General features: G+C 39.2%; 2 protein-coding genes across 2 annotated transcripts; both read right to left on the bottom strand.

The window, feature by feature from the left end:
* Positions 1-7,067: 7,067 nt before the first annotated feature.
* Positions 7,068-10,793, bottom strand: tpbga (trophoblast glycoprotein a). Its single transcript, XM_042011300.1, has 2 exons — positions 9,990-10,793; positions 7,068-9,765 (listed from the first exon to the last, which is right to left on the bottom strand). Exons 1-2 carry the CDS (start codon positions 10,241-10,243, stop codon positions 8,916-8,918), a joined length of 1,104 nt encoding a protein of 367 aa, XP_041867234.1. The 5' UTR covers positions 10,244-10,793; the 3' UTR covers positions 7,068-8,915.
* A 3,426-nt stretch (positions 10,794-14,219) lies between these two features.
* tmem222b (transmembrane protein 222b) lies at positions 14,220-23,237 on the bottom strand. The gene is made up of 6 exons (XM_042012054.1): positions 23,090-23,237; positions 22,220-22,304; positions 20,209-20,240; positions 20,006-20,102; positions 19,783-19,913; positions 14,220-14,776 (listed from the first exon to the last, which is right to left on the bottom strand). The coding sequence occupies exons 1-6, from the start codon at positions 23,206-23,208 to the stop codon at positions 14,689-14,691; spliced, it is 552 nt and encodes a 183-aa protein (XP_041867988.1). The 5' UTR covers positions 23,209-23,237; the 3' UTR covers positions 14,220-14,688.
* Between the last annotated feature and the right edge of the window lie 1,893 nt (positions 23,238-25,130).

Below are 25,130 nucleotides of genomic sequence, written 5' to 3' on the forward strand. Positions count from 1 at the left end.
CTCGACCGGTCTAGGTGGAGAGAACAGGAAAGAGAGTCCAAGCCAGCATCACAACTTTTAGCCAGGGAGACCTGCTGAAAGAGGAAAATATGTTAATATTGCTTGTTGCTAAGTTCCTCCTGCTGGTCTATAAAGCCATCAACTAACCAATCTCCAAGACCTTCTATCCCAGCAATCCACATCTCGGTCACTTGATTTTGGCAGCCAGAATCTTCTCACTGTCCCCTGCACCAGGCTGTTAACCGTGGGTGACCGTGCCTTCTCCTCCCTGGGGCCTCGGCTGTGGAATCAGCTTCCTGAATCAATCAGGATGTCAGACTCCCCTGCTACTTTCAAAAGTAGCCTAAAGACTTATTTGTTCCGTGTTGCCTTTGACAAATAGACTTGTAGCCGACTGCCTCTATTGGTGTTCATATATATATATATATATATGTATAAATTACAGGGCTGCACTATCCTTGGGACACAACTGCTTTGATGCTTGAGCTAGACGACAACCATCTTTTTGTTTGTTAATTAAAATGTTTTTTGAAAATACATGATGAAAAATCCTTAAATAGAGAGTTTTTTTCCCAGTTTTCTATACCCAAATTGTCCTCCAATTTTGGAATGACGCAGGGATAAACAGATGCTGAGTTGTACGTCCCTGTATTGTTTGAAACAAATTAAACTGACTGATCCCTTTCCACTGAGTGCAGCTACTGACCACAGAGTCGTGTTTAGTTATTCCAGAGGCTCCATTTAACATCAAAGAAAACATAAAAATTACAGTCTAACTAGCAGACGTGTGTATTACCGAATAAATTATGTTTTTCTTTTTTTTATCTGTGTACTTGATAAAAAAATATATATCAGTGGGTTGAATCTAAAATGAACTCAGACATGAAGATAAACTCAGGAAGGCATAGAAAACATTACTATAAATATTCTGATGACCTTTTGCAGAACAGACCAGTGAGGACACAGGAAGTGTATATAGCAAAAAGAAAAGGACAGTACATAGAGAACAAAGACAAGAGGATGAGGGAAAGGGAGTGGTCTGTGTGAAACATGAGTTGCTTTTATTTTAGATAAATTTCGGTCTTTATTCTAGTCTCCTGGGATGTGTGAGTAATGACACAGTCTCTTTATTGCTGTGTGTTTAGCATTTGCAGCTGCCGCCAGTGACATAATGAAAGCATAGAAACAAATTTGTTTAGCCAATGTTTATGTCTGGTGCATTACTACAGGAAAAGGGCTTTTAATGTCTATTTCACAATAAAAAAAAATTACAGTTGTACTCTTGTTAGTAATACAAACCACAGGATTATAAGTGATGAACAGGAAACTAGCATTTATCCAGTTTACTCGATATCGAAATAAGGTGGGCTGGTCTTGAATATAAAAGTCCTGGGTGTAAAATTGTTTCCATGCCAGGACTGATCAAATTGTTGGGATTTTTTAGGGGCTGGAACAAGGCGTTTTCCACACCACAGGAACGCTTTTTCTGACTCAGCCTGATGTTGAAAAGGTTCTGAAGAATCCAACATAGCTTCTCTGAGCAGGTGATCTTTTAATGCCTGACTGCACATCCCTCACATTGTTCTGCTGGAGCTGCTTTCTAACTTGTAGTCCCCATTGCACTTCTTGCACTTTGGTCTTGCACTTCTTTATTTTTGTTTTAAAATGTTTCTGTTGTCTTCAATAACTCCCTGTCTCCATCCATGAAGGCTTGCTTTTTGTTGTTTAGCAGCTCTTTAAGGTAACTGGTGATCCACACTCAGTCATCTCGTGGCTCACGTTCCAGTCTGTGGCCTAAAAGCACCTTCTCAGAGCATCTTCGGCTATATTAGAGCCGGTATTAACAGTCTGTGTGATGACTGGTTGCTGCTGAACGATGGGCATGTAGGTAGAGGTGAGATAATCAACCAGTAGCAGGCCTTTTTTTGGTTTTCTCACAGAGGATCAGAGGCAAAGCTCTTTAATTGAATCAATTGAATGGCTTGATGAAGTTCAGCCCCCACAGAGACAATTCATCTTCATACTGTTTTACTCTTCCTTGAAAAGCTTTCAGTGAGAAAAGCAAAGAAGAAAATTGTTTTCTACCCTTTAAACTGCAGAACATGAAATAAGCTTCAGCTTTAGAGGCTCATCTAGAGGCAGGATGAGACTCAGAGGGAAATACATCTCTTTAACTGAAAAGTCCCTAACCTCATATTCCTGAAACAACTACACCAACAACAAAACAAACTTCTGACAAGCCACAAGGATGGAGAAACTGATCTGTTGCCAGCTGGAGGACACCCGAGCCCAAACAAGGCTGAAGGACTCCCTCTGCTAGAGGCCCAGACGGGGGAAGGTCTAAGGGTTGGGGTGGGGATGTAAGGTCTGGCAGTGCCCTGTTGCTGCGTTTACAGTTGGTGTTAATTCATACATCAGTGGAAATGCTGTCACGAAGACTTCAGAGCCATGCTGTTGTGGTGGTATGTTTTACATGAGCCTTTCTTTCATTCCAGACCAAACTTTGTTGAGAGCATTTGTTTCTAATTTTCCACAGGTCTGGAGACTCACTGTGGTAATCCACCAAGAGGGTTTTGTTTAAACTTTCAAGAAACGAAACAATCCCCTTATGACATGCTGACACAAAGGCCTGCATGGTTTGCATATTCAGTTGTGGTTATACTTACTGAGACAGATAGCCTGGATCAAACAATGAAACAGAACAGGACCATCTGCATTGTGATGATTGTCTAATTAAAACTGCAGATAGGAAATTAAAATAAACTACATCGCATTGTCATTAAGAACTTAAGAGATGCTTGTTTATGACATTGAACATTCAGGAAATCCAACAAGTCTCCTGCTTACCATATCAGCTGAGAATCTGAACCTAGCATGTAAGATTATTTAAAATTCCTCTTGGAAGCAGAAAGGAATTAGCCTGGACCCAAAAATCTTACAATTAAAATTCTGTAAACACCAACAATACATTGTAGAAAAGATTAAACAATTACTAAACAATTAACTCTGGTATTGTTTAGGGAAAATGAGGGTGGAGCATATTTCCCAAATAAAGGAAAAATTATTTACAATGCAAGGAATCCAAGTGTTCTGTGTCTTTAATCTCTTCTTAACAAGGCCTATTTTTCTGCCTGTCGGAAATGACATTCCTAAAATAAATTCCAGGGGCTGTATGTATAACCTTGGTCTCAAAAGAAAGCTGAGGCATGTGAAATTACTACACAAGTGTCAGAGTCAAGATATGTGTTACTGTGTCAGAGTAGATTCACCTGGAACGCAGTAAAAAAGTACATTTTTTTTCCTAAACAAGAAATGTAAATGTTTTTAGGAATTAGGAATTAGTAAAGTAACGTCTGAGAAGGAACTGTGCAAAAATAGAAGCTTAAAAAAAGTGAACCTGAGCAGTTTACAGATGTAATAGAGGTTTTATGCAGGTAAATATCTCAGGAAGCAATCAGCCGATGCTGATGATCAGCACCTCTATCGATGGTCAGAGTCCGGAGAATCGAGGCATAGTCCCCAAATTCACCTTAGAAACACCATGAGGATCCAGAAAGAAATGAAGCCCAAGATATTATATGACAGAACGAGTCAATATTTCACTATTTAAACTTTTTCAGCTTCATGGAAAATAGCAGGACCTTTATGATTCATTTCAAACAAAGACAGTCATACGAGAAATATTAGCAGTTTTATTTTAGAGCTGGAATAAAACAAATTGACCACAAAACAAAAAGAGTAAGACCTGACTCTGGCTGCTAGCTCCCAGACTTTTTGTCCTGTTGTGATGAAACATCTTTGTGATCAGCAGATCAGCTGCTTTTGTAGGTGGATTCGTGTGGATTGCTTGAAGTGAAGAAATTACCAGAAGCTCTAAAGTGGACAGTGTTGTTTTGTTACATTCCCACATAACAGCGTGGGTCTGAATTGTGTGGTTTTTGTTTGTTTGTTTGTTTTTTTGGGGGAGGAAATGCTTAGTAGAGTGTTTTTTAGCCGAGCTTCTCCCTGTCGTTTTGCTATGCTACATGTTAGGATTGGTGCTTCCTGTGTGCATAGATTTTCTGTTTTGCACGAATCTTATGCTGTTTCTGCCAATAAGTGGTTAATTGTTGGCCACAGGGATAAAGTAGCACCAGCAATCACCAACTGCTTGATGCACAGACCTGCATTCACGAAAAGGAAGCAGACTCATTGATTTATTGCATGGGATGAAGATTGTCTAGTTTTGAATGGTAAAGACAGACCCAATAGCTCTTTTTACGCTGCTCTGTCATGATGAGATGAACTTCATTGTGCCTTAATACCTCCGCCAAGGCAGAGGTTGTTTTCTATCTGTCTGTTTTTTAACAAGATAACTCAAAAGGTAACAGATGGATTTTGTAATAGAGAAAGGTAGAAAAGCTAATATGATTTAAAGTTTGTCAAGGAAAACACTAAATGTTCTTCAAATTTTGCATAGATAAAGAGGAAAGGCAGCATCTGTAGTTTTTGTGCATGTTAACACAGACATAACAGTTCCTAACTGTGTTTTTACTTGTTATACTTCTCTAAACTTATGAACGCACATGTACAGCTGTTCAGTGTGTAGGTATTTATTGCAGAACATGCTGTTCTCTGACAAGATAATTAACTGCAAAACAAGAAAAAAAAAACAACCATTTTACATTTTCAATACATTTAGCTTGAGGGTTGAATACCTCTAACTTTGGGTGAGTGTTTAAGTTACTAAAATGATGACCTGATACATACACATGAATGTACGTATAAGTGGTGTCCAGTCTGTTGCTATCAAGAAATAAATGCAATTATCCAAACTACTGAGGAATAAGTGGAACGTGTTCTGAATGAAGAGTAACACCAGCATTTCGTACTTTGTGGTGAAACATTTTTTTCCACACAATACATTATGTTCATCTCAGTTCATAGAGCTTCACTGGTACTTTTTTATTCAATTGTCTACTGTTCTAGAAAGCAGGTGGAGATGATTTAAGCCTTGTGACATGGTGGATTATCCTGCTGGAAGCAGCCATCAGAAGATGCTCCACTGTGGTCATAAAGGGATGGACATGGTCAGCAACATTACTTAGGTAGGCTGTGCTGGTTAAACCAGGTCACGTTGGTAGTAAGGGGCCTAAAGTGGGCCAAATAAATATCCCCCCACCATTACAGCAGCAGCAGCCTGAAGCGTTGATAGAATGCAGGATGGATCCATGTTTTCATGTTGTTTTCAAGGAATTCTGACCCTACCATCTGAATGTGGAGCTGAAATGGAGACTCATCAGACCAGCAACGTTTCTCCATCCAGTTTTAGTGAGTGTGTGTGAATTGTAGCCTCAGTTTCCTGTTCTTAGCTGACAGGAGGCACCCGGTGTGTCTTCTTCTGCTGTAGCCCATCTGCTTCAAGGTTGGATGTGTTGTGTGATCAGAGATGCTGTTCTGCATAACTTGGTTGGATCCAGAGCTTATTTAAGTTCCTTCTGCCATTCTATCATCTCCAACCAGTCTGTCCATTCTCCTCTGACCTCCGACATCAAAAAAGACATTTTGGTCCAGACAACTGCTGCTCACTGAATATTTCTCTTTTTTTCTCTGTAAACTCTAGAGATGGTTGTGTGTGACAATCCCAGTTCATCAGCAGTTTATAAGATACTCAGACCAACAACCATTCCACATTCAAATCCTCTTTCTTCTTCATTCTGATGCTCAGTTTGGACTTCATCAAGTCATCTTCACCATGTCTACATGACTAAATGCACTGAGTTGCTGTCTTCTGATTGGCTGATGAGATATTTGTAAACAAACAATTAATCAGGTGTACCTGATAAAGTAACCAGCAAGAATAGGCCTGTGTATATATATATATATATATATATACTTTTTTTACTTTCATTTGAAAAATAAAATTCTAAATCTTGATTTTAATATTTACATCAAGGAAGCTCTTAAAGTACTACACTCTGATAGATACTAGCATGTACCTACATGCTGTATTTCAGTGTGGGTTACCTCCTGCCTTTATGAAAGTGATAAATGAGTTGTATTGTGGCTTTAATTGGCAGTTGGACCAGCTGTACCACCTCCTCCTCACCTGCATCCACTGGAAAACACAATTAGTCTCATTGATCAACTGAGCAGCTGGACAATACCCCACTGGAACCACTCCTGTAGTTTAGTCTCTGTCTCTACTGGCCAGACTTGTTAAGGGATGATGGATAGGGCATGGGGTGGTTGGGCTGCTGGATTCAGTGATCTCACACAATGAATAAGCTTTCATTGTAAATAAGAAAAGACGAAAGAGAGGAGTTTGGTATGAGCTTGGTTGGGTTTTAAACACTTTATATGAAGCAGATTACGTGCAGTGTTTTTATCCAGTAATGGCAGATGTAAATGATGATATGTGTGTTAATCTGATAGGGAGAGACAGCTGTATTTGTCATTCTATGCCAGCATTGGGGCTTAGATGCCACTTTGTCTATGTCGTCATGCTTTTGACTGTTGTGGTCTCTTTCTAACATGTTCAATTCCTCACAGATGTGGTGTTTACTTTTAAGGCATATTTCCTATCACAGCCATTAAACCCATGTAATGGTGCCAAGATGTTCCCAGAGACAGGAGGCATATAAAATGAAAAAGCCTGCTGTGCTCCAGAGGGAAACTGGAAAGACGTATGCTCAGTGCGCATTTTGTGCAAACCACATGCTCCAAAAAAATACAGCAACATCAAGCTGTAAAAGTTTTTTAAAAAGTTTTTCCTCTAAAGAAACCTCAGCGGTGCAACAAAAGGCTTGTGGGAACTAACAGCAAAGTAGAAATAAAGATGTGCTCTTTTCATCAGACATGTGCAACATGCAGTCTGAAGAAGTAATTGGAGCAATCATTCAGGATTTAACAAGCCTCTCTTTTGCAGGGGGAGTAATAGAAAGTGTCTGGATGTATTTGAGAGTTCCTCCCTTTTCATTGCATCCCTACTGAGAAGGTCTGTGCACAGCCTATGGCCAAAACACCATATATTTCTCAAACAAGCAGACTCATAAAAGGACAGAAAAGGCACAGCTTCTAATGCACACTTTAATGAGTGAAAACGGAAGTAATGACATGCAGTGAATAGTTTTTCTCCTTTCTGTTCTGCAAATTGACACCAATAACCCGTGGCCGGCTTAATGCCCCGGGTGTGACATGTTGTGTAATAGCTGAATGAAAGCTCCTCATGGGATTTTCCTCCCACAGACAATAATTAAGAATGATGACACTTGAACAATAGCTGGATCAGAGCGCTCAACTTTGTCATCATAAGTGAATCCTATTACACCCGGAGATAATGGCCGTCTGTGAAAGCTAAGAAAAAAAAAGAATAAAAGAATGAGTCTCACAAGGCATCTTTTTTTTCTCCAAGCTGGAAAACAAAGCTTATTTGAAGCGTCTCGCCATCCGAGCTTCCCCTTTGTGTCGGCAAACGGGCCTCAATTGTTTTCTCCTCTGCGAGTAAATGCTCGGCTTAATGTGGCGCTGCAGCTCGGGGGGGAAACGATGCTTCAACTTCAGTCCAAACATTACAAACACATTCAGTTCTGGTTTTTATAACACACTGGATTACATTAGAGCTAAATGAGTATACAGACATCAAGACTTCCTAATGCGTCATTTGTCATTCACATGCAGTAACAAGGCTCGTTGGTATAAACATAAGCATTTCTGGATCACTCCCAGAGGAGTTTGAGACCATTTTGATGGGATGAAGATGCAGCTCTGGCTTTGAACAAAAGGAGGTTGTTTCACTTTAGTTCATCTAACCCCCTCCCCCTCAATTCCAAATACCTTGATAGCCAGCAATTTAGACAATAAACACATTGAGGAATGGCAGCTTACCGTGTCTTCTTTTAGAGCATAAAAAACAGAGAATTGCTTTTGTCATTTATTGAAACAATGATGACCCTGTCTGCATTTTATTCACTTTAAAGTTTAACATGTGCATCAAATGTAAGGCTCTGAGTTCCAGTGTTATTTGAGGAATTGCTTAGAAAACTTTACCAAAAAGGACAGGTTTTTTAACTTGTCTAAGATAGGGAAAAGCAAACATTTAGGGGAAGATTTGAAAAGCATTTTCCTTTTACTTTTAATAAAACCTCTGAATGAAACAGCATAGCTGGTGTTTCTGAATCATCTGTATCTTATCAAAGGAAAGAAAAGCCCCTAAACAGAAAAACGTGGAGAGCCAGACTTTTCCTTCAAAGAGCCTCCAGAGTGGCTGTTGTCTTAAAGGAGGGAGGGAGATTGCTTTCAGCGGCCCTCAGCTCGGGACTGGTTCTCATCATTTTGACAATAAAATTCAAGAAGTTGAAACAAAGCGACATTTCATGAAAAAAAGAAGAAAGAAAGCATGAAGGGGCAGGGAGATTTCCGCTGGCCTGTGCTGAATTGTCTCCCTCTCTTCTAATCCAACAGCCAAAGAGGAGCAGGGTGGTGATTTTAAAGGGGAAGCTTTGGAAAAAAAAAAAAAAAAGCTTTTGGTAGTTTAATTCCTCTCTGGCACCCTGGGGTAAGAGGCCGGAGGGACCAAAGCGCTTGAGATGGATCAAAGATGAATGAGTGATTATGCTTGAAATTCCCAGAGGTTATTTTGCATTGTGTCAGAATTTTATTACAGTGCTGTGTTGCCTTTTTGAAGATAAAGACCAGATCAGACAGAATACTGAGTGGGTTTGATTCAGATCACCGAGCTGACTTCAGGCACTTTTGCTTCAGTGTGTATGTAAAGAGCTGGACATTTGGCAGCGCATGCATCGATTAACAAGGCTGGTTAACATCTTATGCATATATTTACAGATAAATCTGTACATTTTTAACATTCTGCTAAGGATAAATGCATTAGAAAAAAGTCAGCCTCATAAGAAAATACTCTGGGGGTGATGCTCCTTTCACACGTCAGCACTTGTGGAGACCTGTGATAACCTGGGGTCAGAGTCAATCTCAAAGCGGTAGTGGTAGCCCTCCCACACCTCCCTGCAGGCATCCCGCATGTCATAGATTCGTTTCTTGATACCCTTTCGGTTGAGGTAAAGTACAAAGAGGAAGATGAGCCCTACGAAGCCCAGGACGATTCCCAAGAAGACGTACGAGGTCTGCAAAGCCAGGTCTGCTCCTGCATCCCTCTGGTGGCATCCCAGAGTCAGTGTACCCACAGCGAGCATGGACGTGTTCCTCATGCTGGCTGGGAAGGCGCACATGAGGCTCTTTGCATCTCTAATGTGATCCTGAGATCTGTTGAGCCACAGGGCAAAAGATTCAATTCCACATGTGCACGTGAAAGGGTTCTCCCCCAGCAGGAGATCAGCTCTAGGAAGAGAGTCCAGCTCCTCCATGCCCTCCTCAGTAACTGTCTTGAGGGAGTTGAGTGTGAGGTCGAGCTCCTCCAGGTTCTCCAAACCCGAGAGGGTGGAGTTGTGGATGGCCACCAGTGAGTTGTTGGAGAGCTGGAGCCGCCGCAGACTGCTCAAGTGAGAGAAGATGTGTGAAGGCAAGTAGACGAGGCTGTTGTCGGATAGGTCCAGAACCTGCAGAGTCTGCAAGGAGCTCCAGCGGAGAGATGTGGCTAAGTCCATAACTGATGAGTGGTTGTAGAGGGCTCGACTCAGGTTGAGCTCTCGCAGAGACTGGTTGAGGACGGTGAAAGCCTCGGGATGAATGACAGCCAGCTGGTTGTTGCTCAGATCCAGAGATCGGAGGCGAAGGAGTCTGGCAAAGGTTTGGGATTCCACTTTGGAAAGTCTAGGTTTGGAGAAATCAGTGGGAGACAAATCACACATTATAATCTTGCAACAAAGTCAGGATGTTACCAGATACAAAAACATGACTGAATATATTAGAAAATACTTTTTAAAAAATAATAAATTTTCCACTGACACAAACTGTGACCCTCTGTGTATTTGATTTCTCTTTCTACACCTACAGTGATGACACAAACGCACAGAAAGCGACCTGGAGAGTCATACCTGTTATTGCTCAGAGACAGGTTGGTTACGTTATCCAGACCTCTAAAAGACTCCGGACCGATTCGACTGATAAGATTCCCGGTTATAAATAGATTCCTAGTGTATCCGGGGATCCCAGTCGGGATACTCCGCAGATCTTTGGAGACGCATTTGACGGTGTGAGCCGCCTCTGAACACTCACAGCGCGGCGGGCACGACGCGTAAACGGAGCAGAGGAGCGCGTAGAAAAAAACAGCCCGCGACAAATCCAGCATGTTGCAGGGGGAAAAAACAAAACAAAACGTGCGGCTCGAGAAGAAACTGTAATGAAACAAAGGGGGGAAAAGGGGGGGACGAGCAAAAGTTGGTTGCAGGGGAGGGATGAAGGAACGATCAGCTCCTCAGAGACATCCCCGTCGCTGGTTGTCCCGGCTGGGAATGCGCCTTCAACTTTGCAGCTCTGCTGAAAGTGTTGCCGGGAGGCAGGCCCTGATTTCCATGAGAACAGAAGTGGGGGTCGCCTTGATCAGAGGGAGTGTTTGATCCTTTTTGCCGTGGCAAAGCGGGGCGTCGCTTCTTTCCTCCTCAACAATGAAAGTTAAAAAGAACCATGGACTAGTGCGATGATCTGCGGGGAGGAGCTTCTCTCCTTGCCCGTCCGGATCTACGAGATCTCTGCCCTTCTGGCAGGAGGGATGGATGAGGAGAAGGTGGAGGGTACGCCAGCTCTTTCTCGATATATCACGCGTGGCGCAGCAGGGTTTTTGGCCAACATCACCTTCACCTGAGTCTATATTTAGCATCTGAAATCTGGACCGTGTGTTACCGCAGAAAGCCACATAAATAAAATAATAATAATAATAGAAATTCCTTCATTTTCTTTTAGAAATTGAGGCATTCAGTGATGGCTCTGGTATTTCCAGCCACCCAGGTGTTATAAAGACGGGGGAGGGGTGTTAACCCTTGGAGGTCATTGAAGACATTTTAGTGCTTTCAGGTAATTTCCCCTTTAACATTTGGCCATTATTTTTGACGTGTTACTCCGTATGGAATGAATTTATGTTTAAAAGGTTTTTCTTAAAAACCTTAGAAATTCCAGTTCAAATTTTCTTAAAGGTCAGCAATATGTCGTGTCAGAGGACAAAAAGTCATCTCCCAAATTCTGCTAGTAAAACAACATTTTTCCTACTTCTCTGCTCAGATCTTTCAGTTGACTTCATATTGACTAAATATTTTAATAATTTAAATCTCAATCATATTATACCTCACTGTTTTAAAAAATATAAGTAAATAAATAATAATAAATAAATAAATAAAAAACATATAACACAGGTTGGGGGACTGGGGGCTGTTTTTCTTTTGTTTGGTTTTTAGAACCAGTCAGGTTGTTTTTAGCAGACTATTTTTTTTTCTAAAGACCTGAAAGGGTAGTCCCTTTTAGATATGAAACTACAAAAATAAAAACATGCAAATCAATGTTATTTACTGATTGTTGGTATTGTAAGACTAATCTTTAAAAAAGAGAAAACAAAAGTTCTTACCTCACAGACATGTCTTTGGTAAACAACAAATTTTTTTGTGTATATTTAAAAAGAAACACAGTGACATAATAAAATCAATTTGGTATTTAAAGGGTTAAAATATTTTAAATAATTCCATATCTAGCAGTTTTCACAAGAAGTTAGAAAGATTTTTGCAAAAATAAATAAAAAGTAGTATATTTTAAACAAAACACTGCAAAAATCCCTTTCAATGCATCAAAGTTCATGTTGTTACTGTTAGCTTAATTCAGGACTGATTATATATTTTATAGAGGTTTTTGGGAAAGGACTTTTATCTTCTGACTGGAAGGGGTAGTAAATTAAAGCGACTTACAAGAGTTAAAGCTTTTGAAATCCAATATGCTCAGTGGCTAATTAACCACTTAAGAGTTGAGTATCAAAAAAAGTGTATTCAGACAGCTTCTATTACAGGATTCACCTCTGAGTATTTATAAAAACTTCATGAAGAGGCTGAGCCCTCATCCCTCCCACTGACAGTTCTGATGAAACACAGCCATCATGATTCAATAATGGAAACTCATAAGTGGAAAAAGAATAGTCCTACACACTTCAACAATAATAAATATCTTTATTTGCATTATAGCTGTAAGTTATGAACACATTGAGAGTTCACAGTTTTATTTCAGGATTCTTAAAGTTCCCCATTACCACATGAGCAGCAGCATAAAAGATATTTGAAGAATTAGTGAAACAGAAGTTTTGAATTTGCAGATCAGTTTATATATATATATATATATATATATATATATATATATATATATATATATATATATATATATATATATATATATTCATATGGATATAGTGGCACTGATAATGGGAACCCAACTGTCTTGTATTCGCTGGGACCACAGGTCTCCACATTCTTGGAAGTGGCTCTTGGATACAAGGCACCGCAGCAGGAAGCATCTAAAACTATTTAAATCATTTCCACTCAATGCATGCATTTAGTAGAGAACTTATGAACTATTTGTCTGCACATTTTTCTATCTAATATACACACAAGTAGCTTACATTTGTGAAGCAGTAATAACATCAATGATCTCAAAAGGAATTTAGTAGCTCAAACTATAATGAAAGGCCTTCAGAGTTATATGCATTTAAATAGAAATGTGATGATAATTTTGTCATTTAATCAAATATTTTTCTGAACTCAATGAGCTCGGACATGGATGTTAAATGGGCACATATACAACATTTTCCCACGTTTTTTAAAAATGTATGCTTTATTTAACTGCTCTGTCTTCTTTCTTCCAGTGCTTAAAAACTAAATATTTCAAATAGTTTTAAAAAGATTAGTGTATATGTGTATGTATGTTAAATCATGTATTTTTATAGCTTTAAAGACAATGACTCAAATTCTCAATTTCTTTCCTATTTTTAATGCTTTGAAAGGAATAATAGTTGATCTACACATGAAACAAGCTATTTGCGTCACAACCAGATCAATGTAAGCAGGTTTGTTATATATATATATATATATATATATATATATATATATATATATATATATATATGCTAATATATTAATTATTCTTACTAAAGATAATCAGCAATCATAAATGAGAGGAGGAGGAAAACAATATGGAGCACTAAATATAGAAATCAATCACAAGGCAGTTTGCTCCAATTAAACACAGCTGATTATTATTCGAGAGGCCACAGCTGTGAATTCCAGAACAACTCTCAGACGTTTGCGTTCGTTTTCTTGCATGCATGTAATTCACACATGCTGGCGTGCAACTGCATGCTCTTTCCAGTCGCTATGAAGAAAAGCTACCACACGAACTCTTCCAGGCACGAGTTTGCTGCACAGCCGAGCAGACCTGATGTGCAAAAGGTGACTCAGAGTTACAATAAACGTAAATCATTTAGAAGATAAGTTTATAGCATGAGGCATCAAGTTAAAGTCATGTTTCATAAAAGCACCTGATGTACATTTTAATGTGAGGTCAAATATTTACAGGCAACAGAGGTGAGACGTGAGAAGAGGCCACAGCGATCTGCTTTCAGAAGCCTGATGACAACAGCAAAGTGTAGAAAAACTGGCACCAACTTAGCTCTACGGTTAAAAGAAGAAAACACCCTTTTCGGTGACATTTACTTCAGATTATTGCAGGATGTTGGTTGGCAACTGTCGAAGTTTTGCAAACAACCTTAGAATCTGACGATGCTGCTCAGCCATCAGAGGAAACGGGGGCATATTGAGTTAGGGGTTGGTGAGCGTGAAAAACCTGAGGATCCTGGCTACCTGCTGCTTCTGGCAGCACCGCAGACAAAGAGAGGGCTCAACATTTTTTTCCCGTTTGCAAACAATGAGAGGATTTGAGAGTGCTCACGACCGCCATGGCAACGGATTTGGAGTGCCAGCCATCATGTGGAGTTAAAAACATTTTTAACCGTAAAACTAAAAATGTAGCACGTATAAGAGAGCTGCGACACCAGTAACGGTTAGGCACTGACTCTTTTCCCCCTTCACATTCTCCTACTTTTGGCCCTTGTAGAAAACCAAATATTATTCACAACCTCACATTCATTGAGGATGCTACAATCTTTGCACTGATGACCTGATGTTAACAGTACCATGAGGTGAAACATGTGATGCATGTACAACTTACCTCTGAGAAAATATTTTACGTTAGAAGATGAAGACTGTTTCATATATCTACAGTGTAAAAACACACAAAAATATTTTCTGTTCTTGTGTATTTGGATCTTAACTGCAGTACTGTGGAAGAGCTACTTTAGATCAAGCATGAGATGCAATAAACTCTCAAGAAAGGCAGCTATGATATAACCTGTCCATGCTCCCCAATAGAAAAGTCTGAAAGCACTGAATCAGGGGGATTATACTCCCAATCCATTCAAAATCTGAAAGCAAGGCATGAGTGTGTTTCAACTATGTTGGTTTCAGGACAGATAAATCTAAATGGACCTCCATCACTGGGGTATTGCAGTTTCAACACTGCAGTAATGTCAGTGACGAATCACAATCTTGTCCAACATTCCTCTCTTAGAGGTGAGTAGTCTGTCTCCTCGGTTACTTTTGTTCAACACTGTGACATCCCCACCCCTCCCATGCTGTTCTGAATGTCAGAGTTACGTCCTCCATCTCCGGGGTGGGGGGAGTCACTGTGTCCTTATCCTGCCTCGCTGGGTCATCGGAGGTTGATGGCCAGGGCCACTGTAAGGACGACACCCATGAGCATCATGAAAGGCAGCCAGGTCTTCAGAAAGCCTGCACAGCTGGATCAGAAACAGAGCGCCGGCAGAGGAGAGGACACGAGGAAAGAAAGGAGAGAAAAACATTTGTGAGGTTAAATGCCATGAAGAGAAACAGAGAAAAAAATCTTCCTTACATCTACATAATACCTATAATACTTTGCTGTACTACAGGCTGACGTAACCTTTAACCTGGGTCTTTTTATTTATTTTGGATTTATCAGATAATTCAAAGGATCATGTAGACACCATAATCTGATTACGCTTTATCAGATAACGGCAGTTACCAGACTATGAGAAATTGGAAATACACAACTAGATTTCTCCCAAATACTCTGATGTATTAGTGCATGTAGACCCGTATATCTGTCTTTTTTTAGTTTTTTATATTTATATATCTTCATGTGCAAAAAACTGCTTCTGTCTTTTCAACATCTTCTGTTCAAAAGATAGAACAATGTGAGCAGAACATGAGGAAAAAAACATCATGTGCAGCAGCAGAAAGGTGGTGTATTAATTAAGCATTCTGATTTTACAGATTTGTTAGCTCCCGTATTAGCATTTAATGCTAAGAACGTGGGCACTCCCATGTTCGAACACAGGATGTTCTGAAAATAATAGAAAGTGGCGTCACTACGTACACACACACTTTGAAAGAAATATGATAACCTGAAAAATTTAGATCAGGGTTTTTTCCTATCGCGTTTCACAAGCTGGGAAAATCTTTCTCTGCATTTAACCCGTAGTTGCTAGAAGCAGTGGGCTGCCAGACTCCAGCGCCCAGGGAGCAGTTGGGGGGTTGAGGGCTTTGCTAAGGGACCCACAGTGGTTTACCTTAGCCAGCCCAGGGACTTGAACCCAGGTTCTCCAGATCCAAGCCCTCCTCTGTAACCACTAGGCTACCACTCCCACACATTTAGGAAAGGAATGTTGTCCCATTACAGGATTTTAGCTGCTCAATAGTCCTGAACCTTGGTCGCTGGATTTTTGCTTCCATGATGCTCCAGATGTTTTGTATTGGTGTATTTCAGGGTGAATTGTGTTCACAGACAGTGATTTCTGGAAGTCTTCCTGAGGCCATGTAGTTATTTCCAGTAAAGCATCATCTGTTTTTAATGCTGTGCTTCTGAAGGGCCCAAGATCACCAGTATAGAATTTAGACCTTTGGCCTTGTCCGATGCACACAGAGATTTCTCCTGATTGATGACAATTTTATGTTGAGGAACATTTTTCTGAAATTGTTGCACAATTTTTAGATGCGGTTTGTAGCAGAGTGGTGAACCTCCATCTTTACATCTGAAAGACTCTGCCTCTCTGAAATGCTCCTTTATACCCAGTCTGACCTGTTGCCAACTTACATAATTAGTTGTTAAACTCTCCTCCAGTTGTTTGTAAATTCTGACAATTACTTTTCCAGCCTTTTTTTTTTTTTTACCCGTGTTACTGCCATCAAATTTAAAATGAGCTAATATTTTCCACGAAATGGTGAAATATCTCTGTTTCAACATCCGATAGGTTTATGTTCTATTCAGATTAAAATATGGCTTGATGAGATTTCCAAATCACTGTATTCTATTTTTACTTGTGTTTTCCACATTACAGCTTTTTTGTAAATGGGGTTGTGGGGAAGTGACGCTCCAAAGAGCCACTGGATGTGCAGTCCTTTCTGATAATACCAATATCCAAAGTCCTTCTGGAGGAATGTCCTATATACACTTATTATAGTGCCCAAGAATCAGGACGCTCCCGTTCTCCTGTCCTGAACCCCTGGGATCCCGCTAAGGAGCCTCATTCACAGGCTTCAGCCCTACTTCTTACACTGGCTTTGAAGAGGGCAGCTGGACATTTTAAGGCTTGTGCTGCATCGTCTTCTTAGACAATGTTCAGGTATTTTTAGACTTGGGAAAAGAGCAGCAAATGCAGCGTGTATTTTTACTCGCAATTTCTGAGTAGAAATCGCTCATTTAAGTGTAACCATTAAAGTTTTTATGAGCTCGTCTTGAGAGGTTCGGTATTGGTTCAGTCGTCACATCGCAAGACCAATAACAGCTGAAGCTTACGTGTGAACGCAACAATTACTGAACTTTAAAGAAAATTTACTCCATGTTTACTGTGGTTATGCAGGGCCTGAAATTCATTTTTCAAAACAGGGGGGAATTCCCCCCTACATGCTTCACATAGGGGGGATATTACTGTGAGCTTAACTACAGGTCTAGCAGTGTCCATCTCGTAATTCAGATTAATCTGAAGCTTCCGTTTGTCGTCTCTTTCTCCTTTCTTAGTCATTATCTCAGATACCTCTCTCTTGCCTCATCTTCATGCTCTTAACGTGCTCACATATGAGTCTTTACCGACTAGGTATAAAAAATATACTCATCGCTGTAATTTGTTGACTCTCAGCTAAATCAGTGTAATAATTAATTTCCCTCCTTGCTCTATTTTATCCTCCGTCTCCTCTTATTAATCCCTTTCCATTTTAAAAGGGTTGGAGTAAAACCAAACTGGTCTTGGGGAAGGTCAAGCTCTGAATTGAGCATCAGACTGGTTATGTTTGTGTTATTTGGTTAATCCTCCTTTGTGCTGAATCCATGTTCATGTGATTTTGGGAGTTCCTTAACAGTTTTGCTTAAATCTGATTATCATCTAGGTATCTTAATGAGTTACTTGGTGTTACTTAAGGTGGATTTATCCATTAGTAAGGACAAAACAGGACTTTTAGCACAGCTTTGTCAATATATTTCACAAGTGTACCTGTAATAGCTTGGTGCATTTTGGGAGACCTTTTTCATTCATACAGCTACCATGGCTTGGTGTTTCTAGAAGGATACACCATCTCTTTCATGAATTTAACCAGATGAGAAAAATTTGCATTAGTCAATTCATTTAGGACTGAAATCGTTCAGTGACATCGATCGGATAAAAAAAAACTAAACTAGGGGCTACGTATTCTTAAATCAGGGGCACGATTACTTATGAACCAACAACCCAGTAAGCTAAGTTCTTATTCTATAATTACTCTCAACATTAAACTACAACAAAATTAAATAATAATTGCACAGAAATGTGAGCTTAACTAACGCAGGGCCACAAGTTAATGATCTCATTCCATGACTTAATAATGCGTGACCATGGGATTTTTTTCTGTCGATCTCATCAGAGGAGCTCGGTAGTTTTGTGCTATACAGCTATAAAGTTTTAAGAAACCTGTTAACTTCCTCTTTAAACTACAAGTGCGTTATTGTGGCAACGTTGCCGGCACCCAACGCTACAACATCCTTGACACCAGCCCCGCTACAAGCGCTGATCTTTTCTGCTGATGTTTTTCCCTTCAGATGATATGAGGTCAGATTTGCATTTAAACCAGCTGCCCGTGAATGGATCGTCTTACCGGTGGGAAATCTGCCAGCGTTTGGTTTACCAGCAGGAGCGAAGCTGCGGCAGCAGAAGGAACTCAGAGCTTAGTGAGAAAGAGAGAGCGCTGAATCTGTAGCGGAAGTCGTCTTCTTCCTTTTAGTTTTATGCAAGCAGCAACCTCCGGCGGTAAACATGAAGACTATGCGTAAGTGCTAAAAAATTGCAGTTCAGCCCTCATCCACCTGGGGGCAACTCATGTTAAAAAGACCAACTTCACAGCAGCAATAAACATGTTTAAAGCCTGGTACAAAAATCCATTTTAGGATTAATAGGTCAAGTTTTCCTTCATGACAACTGTAAGGGGGGTGAATGTTTTTCTGACTCATCTATTTGGATGTTTTTAATCTTGAAATTTGGCATAATTAGGGGTGTGTCCTTTTGATTGACATGTATCCAAAATCCACGGAAAGAAGAGAGAGTGCAGCACAACCATGGTTTTTAGCCAGCTAACAGCACACCTTAGCCCGCCTACCTTCATTAGCCGGTTAGCTCACGTTAGATCCGAGTTGGCTCAGTTAGCTCTTAGCTACAGGCAGCTCAGAGTTTGATAGACGTCAATCATCCACCCCCACGCTCACAGCCCCCTCTCAGCTCCTCCACTTTGCCCATTTTTGTATTTTCCAGGCGCAAGGGCAGGCGTGACGCTGCTAAGATGGCGATGGTAGCAACTTTTATTCCTCAGAAACCTACGGGTGACGTGACGGAGGCTCCATCCATCTTTATACAGTCTATGGTTTTATGGCTCCGATGCAAACGTTCACTGCACATTATTATCACACTGCTGTAATTGTATGCAGGAATTTCCCACATTTTAAGAGCTAGGTTTGTGGGAATTGATTATATTTTACATGATTCCCACAATCCCGCAGTGAATTTCAGGCCCTGAGAATAAAATATAATGCATCAAAACTATGACGTGCTTTAAAGTCCCTTTCACACATGCTGTCCATTAATCTAGTGGTAACAGAATGTGTCAGTCATGTACACATTTCTGTAACAGAAATCTGACTTTAACGTACCGAATAACGTACATTATGTGTTAAGTGTGAACTTCTGCTGTCAGATTAATCGACACACACACAGCAGCAGCTGTGGGACCTGATTTTATTAAATAAATAGGAGCACTGTCCAGATTTTCCTCCCGTTTTACCTCCAATAGTTAGATGCAGCATTGAGATCCTCAACATCATCAACGTCAAAACAATAAGACAAAAGTGTTTAAAAGTGACATAAGGTGTCCTCAACTGAATTAAAAGATCATATTCTTAAATGAGTTACAGCAATGCTGTTAGCATTGTGCACTTTAGCCCTAACTGTTTAATAAGGATGTAGAAAAGTTAAGTTTCCTGCAGCTTCCATCTGTTGTTGTTTCATACAACTACAACATCTCTGTCACGGGATAAATAGCATCATTAAAACATGACCACAATGTCTGAAAAGGGCTTAAGATACTTTCGTCTTAAACACAAACAACTGACTTCAGGCTATTAAATTAGCAAGTAAAGATCAAGTCCTTAACCCACCAGCTTTCCCACTGTGAAATGTTGTGACTACGGATTTTCTCACAGATCTCTCTACAACAAAAAGGCTTTTTTTTTTTTTTCCCCCCACCTTACCTGACATGTTTTCCGTGGATGAGAGCGAGCAGACAGAGGTTAACCATGTTCCATGAGGTGCTGTTTTCATAGCGCATCAGATTCAGAGCCATGGCAACGTGTGAGTGACAGTTGTCACAGCACAGGTTGTGCTTGGGAAAACAAAACCAAAAAGTACAGATTAATTCTGTTTTTCCTTTTCTGCAAAGTTAATAAAACTCGTGTTTCCAAGACATTTGTTTACCATCCTGTGCTTGTACTCCTCTGAGGCGTCATGTACTGCTGTGTCCCAGGCATTGGAGCCACTAGCGTAGACTCTGCTGACATCAAGCATCCAGTACCTGCATGAGCAGAAAAAAAAATATTTTACTGTTGTGCTGGACGACTATAAAGAGATAAGTCTGGTTTTGTTACACTACATTCACTAAAAGATCTTTAATTGCTTACTTTGTAGGTCTTCCAAAAGCCATGTTGTCCTCCTGAAATATAAAAAAAATATTAGTTTAAGTCATCGTTTTTGTTTCTTTGAATTATTTAGGCTCCTTATTTTACTCCTAGGCTGTATTGCTCAAATATTTATTGTTTTTTCCGGTTCCCAACATTTGTGTCTTAGAACAAAAACAATCAATTAGCTTTCTATCGATCAGATTTGCTAGTTTCTCATGATCGATGCTCTCCTTAATACTCCGCTAGAAACCACAGCTAGAAAAACACTTTCTGTCTTCCCAGTTGATAAAAGCTGCTATGAACAGCTGAATATGAATATTTGAACAGTAACAACAGATTTTTTTTTCCCTAACATATAATAAATGAAACCTAAAGGGTTTTTTACTTAGATAAAACTGAAACTATTGCTGACATGATAACTTTCCAGAGTTGTAAACTCCTTCAGAAAATTATTGACCATTTTTAGAGCTGACCATGGCATTTTGCTTGGTTTTAGAATAATTTAAAGCCCTCTGTATAATAACATCTGGATTAAATTTGGTGTAATTTTTCCAACATAATTTCTCAGTTTTTGACCATCTTTGAAGTTTGACCATTGTTTGTGTTTCAATTAATCTTACCAACTTTATCTGAATAAAGAAGAAAGTATGTTGCTTAAATATTACCAGGTTCATACTTGACTACCAACCTTAAATGAGCAGAGACATTATTTAACAAAAACATTTGGCCCTCATTCACCAATATCTACTAACAAATCTTCTTAAAATTGTTCTTAAATTGTATATTTTTTAGTAAAGTTTTCTTTACAAAAATTCTCCATCAGATTCAAGAATGTGATTCATTAACCACAAAACAGATCTTATATTTTAGATAAGTGAATATCAATTGTTCCAACAAGTTAACCCTTTAAAGCCTGATCCATTAAAAAATAATAAGTCCAATTTTTATAATATGAAGTCTTTATTTGGCCCTTTAACAAATATAACAAATTTTTTTTATTTTTTTGGGGGGGATATCTAACATTTATTACCATGTGATAGTTTGAAAATATTATAATGTGGTTTTTCTGCTTCTGGTTATCTATTAGGGGACAGAAGACAAGTATCAGATTGTGTTCAACAGGATTTTGAGCAGTTTATACCATAAATTTAAGCAAGCGCTGATTTTTTTCAAACATATCAGCACTCAGACGTACGCGAGTACTCCTGAAGCTGGATTTATACTCGAGCGTACAGTGGTGAAGCTGGTGAAATGTGCTCTCGCATTCAAGCATAGGGTCAAACTGTTGTGTTGCAGCTATCACACAAATTCAGTGAGAAGATCCAAAAATCTGGAAGGACCTAAACACAAACTGGCCAATCACAAGGAAGAACTTCTGTGTAACCGTGCTGAATAGCAGGGATGCAGGGGTGCATGTCAGGTATGGAAGAGGTGTGTGTCAAGTCCCCGCGGACCTGCACCAAGCCTACGGTGGTGACGCTGTAACAAACCTTACATATAAATACAAGCTTGAGTATAAATACAGCTTAAGTGTTTGTAGGATTTTTTTCTTATATAAGTGGGATTTAAGAGCAAGTTATTAGTAAAAGTTAGTGAATGACGTCGGTTATATTAATCTTCTTGATTATGACAGCCCTCATGTTTGCTAAACTTTCAGTCTCACTTATCCTATTAATTTCAACTTAATTGTAGAACAGAGGTGTAACTGCTTTGCTTTGATATTTGTTAATATTAAAGCAAAGCCGTTACACCTCCATCCTCACATACTGTATAGATAACACCTAAAATACAACAACATTAGGCTGTGCTGACTGCAGTCTACTTATCAGCTGAACGAGTGAGTGTCCAAACACTCAAATGTGTTCATTAAACGTACATTCCTCCTGTCTTACCTCACATCCTCTGTGCTATAATACAGCTGCAGTACTGCTCATGCTTTACCATAGAGACAATGCTATATTTTCTCAGAGTTGCCTTGTTTAAGTCTCACAGCACCACAGTCATTACTCACTGAGACAAAGTATGGCCCGGCAAAGTCCCGGATGACTCCAGTGGAAGTGCAGATTCCCATGTGACCGATGAATGGAAGCAGCCATCTGAATAGAGGAAAAAAAAAAAACAGAAAACAAACACATCTTCTTTTGTTTTTGATATCTCTGGACATAACATCCACACAAATTCCAGTGTGGGTAGATTACAAGTTATATTGGAATGCAGACAGACGAACAACCACATTCAACACACTTAAAAACAGTTTAAACTCATATGCTTCAGACATTCAGGTTTAAGTTTACATTATCTATCCAATCCTTTTTTAATTTTAGAAACTGTTCTTTTAATATTCATATGCCAAATGACTCTCCTGTTATATCCGATCATATAGCAGAAACATTTAGAAAACACATTTTGATATATCATGTTCAACACTGAAATGGAGGACTGTTTTAGATAAAGCAGAAAAAATCAGAGCAAAAGTTGTTATAGTAACAAAGACAATCACAAATTACTTTAAGTATCCACACGCACACACATACATGTGACTTTGTACGTCACAAGGTTTGGTTAAACCTAATTATGCATTCTTTGTTTGTTTGTTGTTTTTTTTTTTCCTTTTTGTGTACTTGGTATTAATTATCCAGTTTCTGCTGTGTTGTTTATAACCCGAAATTTATTTCCAGTTGAACTCCAGCTCATTTTTACAGCATTTACACTGGCGCTGAATGTTATATGAGCAAAATCGGAGTACTCTTAATACATTACTTTTAAGGAAATCAGCAACAGGAAGGTCTTGTTCGTGTGCTAGCTAGCTAAGCTAGTCAGAGCTGTCGATGCACGAGCTCTTTAAAAAAAGCTAACTAGAACACCGGCGATCATAACTCACGATAAAACGGGGATGGGTGTCCAGACTATACAATAAGGATAGCGACTGGTCTCTGGGTTTATTTTCTCAGACGCTAAATGGTAATTCTTCATGGTGTCTTTTTCAACAACATCCGCCATCACCAGCTGTGGAGCGTGAACTTAATTCGTCTCATTTATGGCTACGTCAAGACACCTGAAAAACAACGGCACGTAACCGGAAAAGGAACAAAAAGTGTTTAAAATAAAACTACCAAATGTATCGATTTTTGGAAAATAATAATAAAAATTCTACAGCGGTAGAAGGAATTAACAGAAAATTCTATAGTATTTTTTTATTTCATGTGCTCTGAACTTAGTAGTTTATAATATAGTGTGCAAATAGACATATCGGCATTACTTTGAAAGGAACATTCAAACTTCCGTTCTTTATTTAATTTTACTTGACAGTGTTGAAGAAGCTTCCGGGATCTAAGAGCACGATGAATAAATTATTCCATTAACAGCATAACGTGAAACAAGACAGCTTTTATCTTTAATTGTCAATCCAAAGGAAAAATAATAAATCTAGTTCTTAAAATTGTTTAGTGTATAATCTCTTTCAGTTAACTCCTTAACATAAAGATCTTTTGAACTTTGTACAATGTGCATATTAAGATTTTCAAGATTTATTTTCCAGTAGTAAAGTACAGTTTCTGTAGGGAACTAGTATGCAGTGATGCTTCCAGGGTTAAATATTCTGCTGTACGTGTATGATTTAGTGAGTAATGTATAATGAAGTGATTATAAAACAGTAAGGATGTTCTGATTTTTAAGTGTTAGCTAATGTTTTTATTGATAAATATAAACTTAACACAAAAAGTATAGTAATTTGTGTTTAATGGATTATTTTATTGTTGTAAAAATGCTTATTGGCAATTGATTTTACACGGTTGGAAAACCTGTTTATTTCCCCTTTAAATTATGCTGCATTTGTAAGGAAAAGGCAAAGTGACCAGCAGCAGAGTTGAGTATGTGGGTTGTGCCCTAACAACTTGACAAATCTTCTTTGCCAATGCCAAACAGCATATTGACTCTTGTTTGATGTGATTTATTGGGTTAGATGATTGAAGTCTGAAGAAACAAGACATATTACTATTTAAGAATTTGTTAATTTAACAAACAGGGCATGTGGAAGAACCATGCACAGCCACAACATCCTGGCACCTCCTCCTCACGCTTGGTCACACACAGCTGTGGGATGATATCCCATTCTTTAACTGGCATATGTCCCAAGTCAGCTGATGTGAATGTGTTGGTCACTCTGGTGTGAACAGTAGAGTAAGATGATCCGTGTTCAGTGGACTGCTGGCAGGTCCTTCCATCCTCTTCACTCTCAAATTCTGGAGGTAGTCTGTGATCAACCCCATGCTACAAAGGCCCCTATTAAATGAATAAATTGTTAAATTGCCAATATGTTATATGTTTTAAGACTTCAGTAATGCAGTCCACATACATACAGTATATGTTTATTGTACTTTTGTTTGTGCATCCATTGTTAACATCCTAACACAAATGCTTTAATAAGACTTGTATCTAGTTTACTGCAAAAGGCCTCTATTTGTTTCATGTTAGCACATAGAGAACTCTCTAGTGTAGCTGAGGGTTCTTGCTCTTGAAGTAGTTATCTGCAGTAAAGGTGGAAACGGAAACAGAGATGAACCCAAGAGATCTGCCGCGGCCCTGTGTACTCCACACTGCTTCCCACGAGATGTCACAGGTGATAAAGCGTGCAAAGGGCAAAAATAAGCTACTCAGCAAAAGCAAGCAGACGTTGATAAACTAAGGCATACTGGGAGCTGAGGGAATTTGGCAGCAAAATGCCACCTCGATATCTGGCTGAGCCATCCAGCCCAATTAGGCCAGAACATGTGCTGCTTTAGGGACTGAAACTGTGACATGTTATCTTTTTTCAGTCAAAGGTTTGAAAAGTAAAATGTCAAGCATCTGCAAGCTTTTAGTTTGGCTCTTCGAAAAGGGGAATTAAGTGAGGGTCTATTTCTGCGCTTTTAGAAACACTTATT

This window comes from Melanotaenia boesemani, chromosome 17 (genome assembly GCF_017639745.1).
Source record: "Melanotaenia boesemani isolate fMelBoe1 chromosome 17, fMelBoe1.pri, whole genome shotgun sequence".
Classification (NCBI taxonomy): Eukaryota; Metazoa; Chordata; class Actinopteri; order Atheriniformes; family Melanotaeniidae; genus Melanotaenia; species Melanotaenia boesemani.

Bases quoted from the DNA above. Each gene is read 5' to 3' on its own strand.
- tpbga (XM_042011300.1), bottom strand. From the start codon at position 10,243: ATGCTGGATTTGTCGCGGGCTGTTTTTTTCTACGCGCTCCTCTGCTCC. The intron at 9,766-9,989 runs GTATGACTCTCC...CTCCAAACCTAG, and splicing joins CTGTCTCTGAGCAATAACAG to ACTTTCCAAAGTGGAATCCC.
- tmem222b (XM_042012054.1), bottom strand. From the start codon at position 23,208: ATGGCGGATGTTGTTGAAAAAGACACCATGAAGAATTACCATTTAGCG. The intron at 20,241-22,219 runs GTGAGTAATGAC...TTTATATTTCAG, and splicing joins CCGGGCCATACTTTGTCTCA to GAGGACAACATGGCTTTTGG. The intron at 19,914-20,005 runs GTAAACAAATGT...TGTTTTCCCAAG, and splicing joins AGGAGTACAAGCACAGGATG to CACAACCTGTGCTGTGACAA.